Below are 13,174 nucleotides of genomic sequence, written 5' to 3' on the forward strand. Positions count from 1 at the left end.
ATTTAGGAAAGAAAATGTAAAAAAAAAAATGGGAAAATGTATTTCCATTCCTGGAAGTAGTTTCTTACACAAACAGAAAAAAACAAACAGAAAACAGCTGTTTTGTCGCTGACTCAGTAATTCCATGCAGTAATTCCACTGTGATGATAACTGTGAGACCGACACAGGTGAGCACACACACAACACAGCAGAACACAGGACGCGTTGGGGTATATAAGAATGGGAGCTGGATGTTTTAATCGCACAAAGATTTAGGAGAGCTACAGACATGTTCAGGTTTTTAGTGTTGACCTCTCTCACAGCCCTCGGTAAGAACTGTCTTCCTCTTCTTTGCCTCTCATTAAACACACACACACACACACACATGCTTGATGTCTTACTGTAATCCTGTGTCTCGGCAGTGCTGGCTGAGCTGGAGCCGCAGCCCAGGTACTTAGAGGACGACAGTTTTGAGGAGAAAGTTGTTGGAGGTGAGGTGGCCAGGCCGAACTCCTGGCCCTGGCAGGTACAATCATTTAGTTTTACAACAGCGGTGGTGGAAATGATGCTCAGATTCTTTACTTGAGTAAAAGCAGCAATATTGCAATGTGAAAATATCCCTTGAAGTAAAAGGCATGATTTAAAAATAATAATGTTAATAAATATGCTCAAAGAATCAACTCATGCAGAGAATGGTATATTTTCAAATAAGATATTAGATTTTTTTTTTTTTTTACATTTAGTTGTGTGTACTTATTTAAAGACAAGTTCAAAAGGTGACCTTAAGATAGTCCTCGTGGTTCCTACATTTTTAAATATCAGAAATTCAGCCAAGAAGTACATAAAACCAATGGTGAGTGGTTTTCATTCATGTGGTTGTAATGCGACCTTTTGTTGTTTCCTCAGATCTCTTTGCAGTACCAATCTGGCAGCAACTTCTACCACACTTGTGGAGGAACCCTGATCCGCAGAGGATGGGTCATGACCGCAGCTCACTGTGTGGACCGGTGGGAGATTCATTGATTTAGTGGCTGCTGGGTCAAAAACTACTGAACATTTACACACTAATTTACTAATTTGTATTATTACCGGTAATCATTTCTGGAGGTTAAATTACAGAGCCAAGACATATTCACTGTCTGGACAGATGCCCCAGACATGAGGGGAAAAAAGCATCCTCTCTCTTTGCTTGTTCTACCTGCAAGAAAATATTTTCTTTGAAGCATAGTTCACATTTAAGGCCAATGGTTTGACATCATAGTGGGTTTTGCACCTCCGACACAGGGAGGAGACAATACAGTTGCTTAGTGTGCTCTGCCAACACACACACGCATGTGCATACACACACACACACACACTGGAGGAAAGGGAGAGGGAAAGGGACATTTTTGGAGACCTCAGCAACATTTTTGCATTGTTAATAAGAGAATGATATCGGGCCTTTAAATTCCACAGTACACGTTGCATGTCAACTTCTGCTAGTCCAACATTACAGTCCCCCAGAATTTTTAAACAGAATGTTGTTTACATGTAAAATATTGATTTTTGATTGGGGTTGTTTGTTTAATAAATATAATTTTCCACCAAATAGGAAATGTATGAATGAGTTTAACATGAACTCTTCATGTTTTTTTTGCAACTATAGGTCCAGGACTTGGCGTGTTGTTGTTGGAGATCACAACATCAACTCTCAGGAGGGTAAAGAGCAGTACATGAGCGTGAGCCGCGTCTACCTCCACCCCAACTGGAATTCTAACAACGTTGCTGGGGGGTCAGTGGTTCCTCATCACGTTTTGACACAGATGCAAAAATATAAACTCTTGACAAACATGTGACATCACATACAACAAACATTAGAAACACAAAATGTGTCTGGTTATAAATTACATTAAGAAAAAATATTTGTAAATTTAGAAATTTTGTGACATATATGACAAGGCTTTTTTATCTTTAAAATGTACTAAATTCGATCAGTTTTTTAATTAAATACTATACAGAAATTACTGAATAAAAAATCCTAATTTGATTTACTCCTATGAACATGAAAACATATCTTAATACAGTTAATTGCAGAGATCGAAATTGACAGAAAGAGATAGAAAAGGGCTTTTGACCCGAAAGTACATGTAGTTTTGGATTTTCATCTGTTAAAGTTTAAGAGATAACAAGTTTAAAATAAAATTTGATAGACTAAGAAATTAATCCAAATAAAATAATTATTAACTGTGAACCGGTAACAACTCCTAATGAAATTTGTATAACAACTAGGGTTAATAAATGATAATATTTCCACAATTCCAATTCCATTTTCAATTCAGTTTAATATTTCTTATTTATCCTCATTTGGGGGAAAAAAGAGCATTTAACTCTTCCCTGCCTCGGTGAACGGAGATATTGGTAGATTGGAGTAAGTCTGAGCTGGTCTGACTCTGTCTAAATGTAATGCATGAGAAGGGATTCATTTAACATTAGTAGTTAGTAATAGCAGGTTTACCTATCAGGCAAATAGCGCTATCATGCTCGGCAGTGTTAGGTAGTAACCTGCAGTAGAGGATGTGCTAAAGTTGCTGCAGCCACTGCTGGGCTAACATTATCTCCTGAGCTGATCAAAAACGCGACATCCGTTCAAAGTTATCGTATGCTGTGTGAGCAAATGTATGCTTTTTGCACATTCCCAATGTTTCCTCCCTTTCGATGTTATATCCTCTTTGCAAGTATTTCCAGCTGCTCTGCAGTCATAGTGTTTTTGTGAAATAAAGCCAAACGGCATTTCACACCCAATGGAATCTATAAGGGAATATTTTTCGCAAAAAGAAAATACAAACAATTCAAAGGAATTGAAAGACTGGAAACCGGTCCTCAACAAGACCCGGCTTTCAAGCCCCCATCCCTATAAGAACAACTGACCCTAAAACAAAACCACAATGAATTGTTATACGGTTAAGTAAATGATTTATTCTGCACTGATATGAGGAAGTGTTTGTCACTCACAGGTGGGACATTGCTCTGCTGCGTCTGTCTTCTGATGCCACACTGAACAGCTATGTTCAGCTCGGTGCCGTGCCCCCCTCTGGTCAGGTCCTGCCCCACAACAACAACTGCTACATCACAGGATGGGGTCGAACCCAGAGTGAGTCTGCTGTCACAATAACAATGCAGATTGAAACGCAGACTTCTTTACGGCCTTTATCACAGTTGCATGACGGTTTCTCCTGCCATCCCCATGCAGCCGGAGGTAATCTCTCTGCCCAGCTGAAGCAGGCCTACCTCCCTGTTGTTGACCACATGACCTGCTCCAGCTATGGCTGGTGGGGCAGCACCGTGAAGAACACCATGGTCTGCGCTGGAGGTGGCAATGAGTCTGGGTGCCAGGTGAGACTTTTTGCATTTCAGCCGTTTGGGATCTATCCTTGGTATTTGGTTGGTTGTTTTGTCACGAAAAGCCCTGCCAAACTTCTAACCTGCTACTGGAGGAGGCTTTAACCCAGCAAACCCTGCCATCATCCTAGCTCTGCCAACATGGCTTGTTTTGTGAAGACCTTGCTTATACGCGTTGAATATCAAGCTGACATTTTCTCTAATATGTTTAAACGGCACAAAAAAATAGGTTTTATTTAAGTCAAATGAACCTTCATTGATATAGTATTCATATCTTACATTTATGTTACAAGTATGACCAGAGATATGATCTAATGCATACTCAATGCATTTTTAATGCATCCAATATGTATCCAGTTTGTTTCATGTGCCAGAATGTTATCTGCACAATTCTCCACCATGAGTGCATTTAGCCTACCTCAAACAGTCATGGCAACAGCAACAAAATAAAATAAAATTGCACACACAAATATTTTTCTTATTTATTATGATTAAAGAGAGCTCCACCAATAGTCTTACTCTTCCACACATTTGCTAAACTTACAGCAGTTTTACACGACGTTGTCTTCTTCCACACAAAGATGAGGAGCAACCCACCGAGGTTTATGATTCTATACCCCCAGCTTTTTGTTTCATTTTTTCAGTTTAAAGTCAAACCAAAGCAGACTCGAGTGACAAGACGAGAAGCCTTGGAAGGAGTAAACAGACTCAGATATGATAAACTAGTGGAGTTTCTTTATAAAAAGATCCCACATGAATAATCAGAGTGCAGCAACTTTCTAACTTTTTAACCTTGGGTTATAAGTTGTTACTAAAGTATGCATTGTGAGTCAATGCAGGATTTGTACAGCATTTATAGGACAATAATAAGAAACTTTGTTTACCCGATTGAGACTAATCCTGTTCCTATTATTAAAAAAGTTATAACTATTTTTATTTCCCCAACCTGGCAACCTACAATTGGTTCTTGGTTAGGGCTCATAACATCAGCACCTGATTTATGAGTCAACTGTGAAGTAAAAATCTAACAAAATCTACGAGTTTGAGCCCGCTCTCTCCCTCTCGGTGTTCCCCCCTAATCCAGTGTCACTCGGTGATCAGGTCAAAAGAACTAATGTTTGGGCATTAGCCGACCTCAGGAAACGCTAAAAGAACTTAGAAGAACTGATACGTCAGTCTAGTTACTCTAGTTTGTATGACAAAGTTGACCCTCATTTCCAGAAAGATATTTTGAGTGACATGCGGGATTACTTTATTTCATGTTCCGCACAAACTTGCTTAAGGTTGTCTCAAATTGGAAGGGGATATGAGAAGTAAGAGGGCACAAGTGAACTGCACTTGAAGATGGGGCAGTTGCTCACAGTCTGTTGAAATGTTGTAAATCGGGGTCTAAGTTTTTCTACAATTTATTTTCATTTTTTGAAGGGTGACTCTGGTGGACCCCTCAACTGCAGTGTCAACGGAAAGTGGGTTGTCCACGGTGTGACCAGTTTTGTGTCTGCCTCTGGCTGCAACACCTACAAGAAACCCACAGTTTTCACCCGTGTCTCTGCCTACATCAACTGGATGAATAGCGTCAGTATTAATCACCATAAGATTTGAGTCCCACTGTCTGATTCAATGCAAAAACTGGAGCTTTTTATATATGATAATAATTCGCTTTTTGTTGTTTTACCAGATCATGGGCTGAGAAGAGGAAGGAATGCTGTGCATCTCAGTCTTTGTACTCCATCAGAATAAAATTTTATTTTATGTGCATTTGGTCATTTCATTTTCTGCATTTTGAATTGGGTCATGTTGTAATTTATAACAATCAGCTGGATGAAAACACTGTGATCACCTTGGATTGTCATAGTCTTAATATATATTAAAAAAACCATTTATGGTTTCTTGAATTCTACATCAGCATGTCTGCTGACAACTTTGGTTAGGGCCTGGTGACGCATCCAGGGTGTACCCTGCCTTTGACTGTAGTCAGCTGGGATAGGCTCCACAAACACCCGGGACCCACAATAAAGTTCAATAAAGTAAACAAAAAAAACAAAAAACACTTGAAACACTCACCATTCAGTGAACTACTGGTACTAATCACATTGTCACAAATACATATGAGAAGGCAGTTACATACATACATTACATACATATAAACATACACACATACCAGATGGAATTCCACAACGTGATTACATGCCAACATAACACTAAGAAGACACGACATTTACCTTACAATACATACACACAACCATACATACATACTCATCTCAGATCTTTGTTCATGTTTTCAGGCTGCCATATTGATCTACAGTCACATACTAGCTTTTTTTGTTTCTTTGGATCAAAATGAAATACTAATTTGAATTTCAGAGTAGGAGTCTCAGTGTTTATGCCCTTGGCATTAGCACATTTTAGTTTTTCAGAATGCTTTTTATGCTGTATGCATTTTAGTTTTTCTGTAGAAAAGTGTTGCTGCTAGTTAACTCACAATTTGAATTGTGTAAAAAGTGTGAGAACAGTTTGCATAAGCCTGAAGTTTACTGAGTCAGTCTCACTGTGTAGTAAAGTAGCACTTCAACTAAAATGAAAGCATGATAATCCGCATGCAAAGGCAGTACTTTACACAGTACATTCAAAAAGGCGTTTTCTTATGGTAGTTCATTTATTTGTGTCCACATTGAATGGTACTTTCAGTCTGAGAAATTGTTGATCACCCTATAATGTTAAACAGCATCCATTTAATGGGCCATAAATAACATTTTCAAAAGGCACAGTGTAGCATTAAGCAAAACAATAATTAAACAGTAAATAATTTTACATATAATACCATTTCATAATTTTCTTTCGTATTGTCTAATTTTCTATGCCAAATAATACTGACATGGCACAGTATGCCAGGTAGCAGTATTATTGTTATGTACCGGTAAGTATAATTAATCCAGCATCATATAACATATACGATTTTTCTTTTTTTAAATCATTGCATTGTCAGTGGGTCATGAGGAATGTGGGTATTTTGAAAGGCAAAACATTTTATTTGAGCCAAATGCTGTACTGCATCAAAATGGCACAAAAAGGTTGACAGCTTTCATTTTTTTCAAAGTGACCATGAGTTTTAAACGCTCTTTGAGGGACGAGGAAGCACAAGCTTCAGCCCGAGGTCAACTACACAGGAGGGCATGTAGGAGAGGGGGATCCAGAGAAGCTTGGCATCCCAGCCGGCGCTGTATCTGGCGCGTGGGTGGGCAGCAGTCAGAGCGTGCTCCATGCAGCTTGTCACCTTGGTAAGGTCAGAGTCACAGACAGCATTCATGATCAAACGCTGGACCTTGATGTCTGGAATTGGAATTAGTTGAAAGATATCTTAGAAATATTTAGCAATTCAACATCTCTGCATGTTCTTAACTTCATATGCAAATGTGTGTTTAATATACTAATTGGGAATCGTGATATTTTATATTCACAGACCAGTTTGCATTTTGACAGTTTCAAACAACCTTTAAATAACGCATTTCTAAGGGTATTATTTATTTTCTGATTGTTGAAATGTGTGAAAGAAGTTTTAATTGGAATTCTAAATATGTCTTCAGGCACAGCACGGTGGAATCTTTTGAGAAAATAAATATAAAGGGATTTTTTTTTTATCTAGAGATGAAGAAACACCGGAAATCTCATCAATTCTTGGCAGTCCGGGGAAGTTGAGGGAGTTTCTTTTTGTCTTATGAAGCAAATGCTCTATTTTGTTTCTCATTTAGCAAGTAAATATCGTCAGACAACTTACACCTATCAAGGTACTTGTCTCCATAGCTGGCTTGTACTTCAGGGCTGAGCTGGTTCCACAGACGATGCAGCTCCCTCTCGAGGGGACCCAGACTCGTCACTGCCGTCTTAAAAAAACCTGGCTCAATGATGCAAACATTGATTCCAAAGTAGTTTATATCTCTCCTGAAAATAGAAATATTTATTAGATGGACGGATTAAAAAAAAAATAATAAAGTTAAATTGCACATGCTACTTTATAATTCTTCTTCTTATATACATATATATATATATATAAATAATCACATCTTCCTTTTAAGATGGAAGTCGTGAAGATTATGACTTGAATAATTTGTCTTCAGAATATAAGAAACAGAGTTTTATAGTAGAAGAAGAAAGATATAAATGGTATATGACTTATTATGCTCTAAATTACGACCGATGCAACTTTTGGAACTCTGACCTGAGGCAATCAGAGAAAGATTCTACTGCAAACTTGGAGATGGAGTATCCACCACCATTTGCAGCGACTCTTCCCAACACCGATGCCACATTCACTACACGGCCCCGAGCCTTTTTGATGAGGGGCAGGAAGGTTATTGTCATGGCTATCACCCCAGTCATGTTGACGTTCAGTGTGCTGTGGAAATCCTCCACTGTCATCCATTCAGATGGACCCATGGGTAGTGAGCGTCCAGCATTGTTCACAATACCCCAAAGTCCTGTTAAAGGAATGATGACAATAAAAAAAAAACAGACTTTGTGACAAAAAGTGGGTAGATGTAATGAGTTGTGTTACAATCAAATAATGAATATCTTCTCTCACCATTGTCACCGACCTCCTTCCTGGTCCACTCCATGGCTTTCTGAACACTGTCCAGATTGGTAACATCCAGCAGGACAGTCTTCAAATGAGGCCCTGCCAGCCTTTTCAGGTCATCAGCTCCCTTTTCCGTGAGACAGCCAGCCAGCACATGGAAACCTCTGCGATCAAGCTTCTTGCACAGCAAGTTTCCAAAGCCTGAGTCGCAGCCAGTCACAAACACATACTTATCAGCGATGGCCTCAATCTCCAGGCTGTCTCTGTACAGCCACACAATGACCCATGAGGCCACAAAGGTGACACTGAGGCACAACCAAGCATTTCCCCTGAAAGAGAATGGAGAGGAGAAGAAAATAGTGAAGGAAGGGATTCAGATTTGAGAAAATGAAATCGAGATGCTTAAATTTGTAGGTTTAAAAGTTCATTTACAGCCAATCAATTATATAATACAGTGCTTTGGTGTTGGTGTTTCTTACCCAAATAGATTGTAGAGGTAATGCGTATCCATGCTGCTTCCTTGATTAAATGGCTTGCCGTCACCTTCGTGCTATCTAAAAAAAAACAATAACAAAAAAACAGGTTGGTCATATGTTCTGAAATGGCTGTGCCAAATCTGATTTTTGGAGGATGGAATATTGTGTCTGGTTTGGCGCATGATAAATATTTGCTTAATGCTCTTACGGAAGAAAGAAAGGCATTTGTGAGGAAGGGAGAGGGTGGAGGGTGGGGTGCATTGTTTTAAAGCCTAAATGTAATGCCTGTGGCCAAGCTGCTTAAGTGGCTCTGTGCTGGAAACAAATTAGTTTTCTGACTTATTACGTAGGAAAAACATAGAATGAAGAACAGATACTTCAGACATGAAGATGACAGCAGACATTTAATTAGATACAAGACTCATACTGCTACTGTTGGTATGAACAAAGATAAAACTCAGATAGAGGAAAAACTGAGTTTCAAACAACTAGCAGATATTGGTATAAAAAGAACAATATTTACATAAGTCAATATGATAGGATCAGGAAAAATGAATCAAACTTAAATTTTAACTACTTATCTGTGATTACATTTTTGTAAATATTTCAGTTCAATCATTTGTGGATTCAAACTCTAATAGAAAAAAATAAATTTAAATTAAATTAAAAGAAATCTGATTCAGAACATGCAGAGACAGCATTTCATAGTTTAATAATGAGATAATTATATAAAAAACTATCGTATCATACCTTTTGATGGATCCCCACAAGCTATCGTCCTCTTCGCCTTCACTTTCTGCTTACTCTCCCGTCTTAACTCTGAGACCCTGGTCAGAGAAATGCTTTATCCCTGTGGTTTATCCCATAAGACAGGCCTGCAAGTTGTAATCCCCAATCTGTAACCATTTGTTGTATGAGGGTTGGAGAATGCAGAGAAGTTTTTACGCACAAAGTGAACTTTTACATTACTTCACTTTCTGTACATATTACTATTATTACTATTAAACTTATTATTATTGTATCAGAGTCACCAACCTCCTTTAAACTGCTCCGTCTATGCATGGCGTGTGACGTAAAACAGCGTACATGTGTGTAAATGAGAAGGTCCCAGGGAGTGAGGACAGCCATGATGGACGTCTTAGAGACAGTAGCTCAGAGGAAAAGACAGGAGGCGGAGCTAGAAGTGGCGGAGATGAAGATGATGAGGTTCTCCTTGGCAGTGAACAGGTTGCATAGGATTAGAAATGAGACAATAAGAGGGACGGTGAAGGTTAGACATTTTGGAGGTAAGGACAGACTAGACAGGGACTATATCGGTAGGATGCTGAGGATGGAACTGCCAGGGAACAGGGCTAGAGGTCGAAACAGAAGATACATGGACGTAGTGAGGGAGGACATGAGAGTGGCTGGTGTTGTGGAGGACGATGCAAAGGACAGGGTGAAATGGAGAACATTGATTTGCTGTGGCGACCCCTCACGGGACAAGCCAAAAGTACAGTAGTAGTTTCTCCTTAAATAAACTACTTACTCAAAAAACACGAGCTCTACTTCCAGGCACATCACATTCTTTCAAGCATTTGACAACAAAACTGTGTAACTGCCTTTTAAAGGTCCGTTGATTCCCAGGGAATAAAGACACAGCAGGTACTTTATGTACACATGGTTGTTAAAACTTTATTAAAAATAATGCTCCATCAATAAATGATAACATTTTAATAACAATATGGCGTGTGACGTAAAACAGTCACACATCATTCAAAAACAAAAAAACGAATCAGACATATATTGTCATGAATCAGCAGTCTCGTGGCAAAAATTGTTGTGTGCTGAAAATAAATCTTCCTAAAATGCTATGGACAATGGCTGGTGGCTCCTTAATCTATTGTTAAATGTAATTCCTTCAAATTATTATTATTTTTATTTTTTTCCAATTACCAACTGCCAAAATCTTATTTGCTAACTGGTCACATCTAAATATTAGCATCACGAGTGTCGGGTGCATTTCTGCTTCATTCCACTGTAAACCATCAAGTTCAAGTTGAAGCCGACTGAGCTGCACCCTTGTGAACATACTCTAGAGCTGTGGCAATGGTTCTCATGTCCAGCTCAATACTGCGAGCCCAGTTCTCCACATCGCCAATTTCCTGTTCCAAACAGAGAACAGAGACAATCAGTAACGGTACGGCGTACAACTACCAATCTAACCTAACAACAGAACCAGGCTAGCTTCGACAGATTTCTGGCCTGTTGATATTGTATACAGGACAATTGTATAACAGAAAAAACAACAACTTGTTTTAAGTTGATTCTGGCTGCGGTCACTTATTGTACCTTAAGGGCCTGATTGAAGCCTTCCACCATGTTGATCCACTGAGCAGTCTGTTTGGAGAACTGGCTCGCCTGAACTTGGAGCGTCTTCACCTCATGATCAAGTTTACGCTGGTTCACATATGCTTGGGCAACACTGCAGTGGAACACAAAAAGACAAATAAAGTACAACACAATTGGATAATTGATTAAGGTATATATATACTAAGTGACACGTGAGAGGGAATTTCTATTAGATTTCTGAAATGTAAGTCAATAATTTTTCCCTTTTTCCCAGTGTTCAAACGAGACAAAATCTCCCCACGTCATTAAGGATTTTGGGCATAATCCTTCCTATAAAAAGAACAGTTCAATCATCTTTGCATTCCAGCCCTGATCTTTAATTGTCTTGGTTTCAACATAGCTATTACAAGATGAACAATCTTAATGTATTATTTGTGGTTATGTCTAATCTGCAACATTTTGGATAAATTTACTTTGTTGGTGTAAAAAGAGAAAGAAGTCTGGATCAGCTTGACTGAAATCTGTTATAGAACCAGAATTCCTGGGAGATTATTAAAGATTATTAAAATAATTATCAGAATAGATGGAATTTAATTTAACTTATATTTGATTAAGTGACTAATTGTTAGTACCCTGTGACATCAAGGAACATGTTTATAAGGCTGAATAAAATTGGCTTTTATCAGAGGGATAACAGTAGAAGACTTCTATCGGGGCAATGAACCCAAAGACAGTATAGCAGAGTAATGCTCGATTTAATGACATGCACTTATGTAATTTTTTTGTTTTGTTTTGATTACTATTCTTTTTCTTTTATCTGAGTATATTTATATTGCTGATATATGTTTTTAGAAACAGATTTGCATACCTGTGGATATTGCAAGAGCTTGACAGGGAAAATATTTATCCATTTTATCTCCTATTAATTCCTTAAACTGTTTATGAAATTATTATTTTTTATTCTGACATTGTTTTATATCATATAAGATAGAGAAAATAGTTGGCAGCTTAATAAATATATTCAAGTCTTTAGTTTTGGCCATAATAAACATCAAAATGAAGCTTTGTTTCAAGCAAAGATAAATCAATTGAAGTATAGGTAAATAATCAGCAGCTTTAACTCAAACTAGTTCATTTGCTGATCTAGGAAAAAACTGAGAACGGTGACTTCCAGGATGTCAACTAAAGACTAACATGAAATAAAATAACAGGAAATCTGCAGAAAACGGAAAACAATGAGTACCCAACATTTAGGTGGTCTACAAGGGCTTCTGTTAGACACGTTGCTGCAGCAATGGCGTCACGCCTGCGTCTCTCTGCATAAGTAAACACACCAATACAAACAAATCATGAATTATATGGCGAACTCTATTGCGTTTGTTTTGGCTTCACTAGCATGATGGATAAGCGTTTATCTTCTCACCCTGCAGCTCCTTTCGCTCATTTTGCTTCGCCTGATGCTCCTTCAACAGACGCGACAACATCTTCATGAGGCTTTAAGATTGTTTATCAGATGGGTTTTTTATTTTAGCCGAATTACATCGTTTATAGACACCAAGAGGTCAAATACGCTAACAGCTGACTTACGTTGCTGCTACCACGAGACCAAACTCAGGAAGTAGGCGTGCCTAGAAATGATGCGTCACATAGCGCCACTCATCATTATCAATATAATGTAATTATTGTGTTATTATTTAATCCAACACGTAATACAGGATTCAGAGCAGATCACAAGTTGCATTATATTCTTTATTATGTGTGGCTCAGTAAAGAAAATGTACATGTTGACGTCATTATCAGCTTTGACGTCATATCCCTTTGGTTTTCAAAGTAAAGGTATAAATAATTGAAAACACCATACTGATAGTACTACAATTAGAGTAATAAAAGGTACGAATATGTGACGTGATTTTAATTTTCGGGCAACTATGTCATGGTTCAGGCTTTACCGCCTTGAAAGTCCACGGAAAGCTGTCGTCTGAAATATATATATATATTTTTTTTTATTTGTTGACACGTAAACCTTTACTTTGGAAAACGCGAACCGGAAGTAGCTGGACTTGTTCTGGCTAGCAGAGGGCTGGTCTGATGGCAGACAGCGATCTGTCAACAATATAGCAAGTTAAACGGAAACTGCAATCGGAAATCCGCGGGCCCTTTTACCGTCTGATTTTTACGGGTATGGATATTTAGCATTTAACGTAATAACGCGTGAATTTCTTCGACTGATCGATCGAAGCTGGACAGGCAGCCGGGTGTTGTTAGCTAAGCTAATCCTTTGCGTTCAGGACGTCGGCTCACAAAGTTGATCCTGAAGATAGAACTTCCAGTTTCTATTAATAGTTCTCTTCAACAGTATTCGAGGTTTGGTCAGTAATGCGTCTGAGTAAAGTCACGGTCAGAACCTTTAGTCAAGAATGGGCTTGTGTGTTGACAG

At 38.4% G+C, this 13,174-nt stretch overlaps 3 protein-coding genes across 3 annotated transcripts; 1 reads left to right on the forward strand and 2 right to left on the reverse strand.

The window, feature by feature from the left end:
- The first annotated feature begins 364 nt into the window (after nucleotides 1-364).
- cela1.6 (chymotrypsin like elastase family member 1, tandem duplicate 6) lies at nucleotides 365-5,115 on the forward strand. The gene is given in 7 exon segments (XM_068742984.1): nucleotides 365-505; nucleotides 886-986; nucleotides 1,625-1,750; nucleotides 2,973-3,109; nucleotides 3,209-3,351; nucleotides 4,783-4,932; nucleotides 5,036-5,115. Coding segments are annotated over 7 exon segments (810 nt in total). The 3' UTR covers nucleotides 5,048-5,115.
- A 1,351-nt stretch (nucleotides 5,116-6,466) lies between these two features.
- Nucleotides 6,467-8,441, reverse strand: rdh5 (retinol dehydrogenase 5 (11-cis/9-cis)). The gene is made up of 5 exons (XM_068742467.1): nucleotides 8,410-8,441; nucleotides 7,937-8,259; nucleotides 7,574-7,832; nucleotides 7,133-7,296; nucleotides 6,467-6,687 (listed from the first exon to the last, which is right to left on the reverse strand). Exons 1-5 carry the CDS (start codon nucleotides 8,439-8,441, stop codon nucleotides 6,467-6,469), a joined length of 999 nt encoding a protein of 332 aa, XP_068598568.1.
- A 1,624-nt stretch (nucleotides 8,442-10,065) lies between these two features.
- Nucleotides 10,066-12,338, reverse strand: bloc1s1 (biogenesis of lysosomal organelles complex-1, subunit 1). Its single transcript, XM_068742684.1, has 4 exons — nucleotides 12,161-12,338; nucleotides 11,981-12,053; nucleotides 10,738-10,870; nucleotides 10,066-10,550 (listed from the first exon to the last, which is right to left on the reverse strand). The coding sequence occupies exons 1-4, from the start codon at nucleotides 12,225-12,227 to the stop codon at nucleotides 10,440-10,442; spliced, it is 384 nt and encodes a 127-aa protein (XP_068598785.1). The 5' UTR covers nucleotides 12,228-12,338; the 3' UTR covers nucleotides 10,066-10,439.
- Nucleotides 12,339-13,174: the final 836 nt, after the last annotated feature.

The sequence above is a fragment of the Brachionichthys hirsutus genome, chromosome 8 (genome assembly GCF_040956055.1).
Source record: "Brachionichthys hirsutus isolate HB-005 chromosome 8, CSIRO-AGI_Bhir_v1, whole genome shotgun sequence".
Classification (NCBI taxonomy): domain Eukaryota; kingdom Metazoa; phylum Chordata; class Actinopteri; order Lophiiformes; family Brachionichthyidae; genus Brachionichthys; species Brachionichthys hirsutus.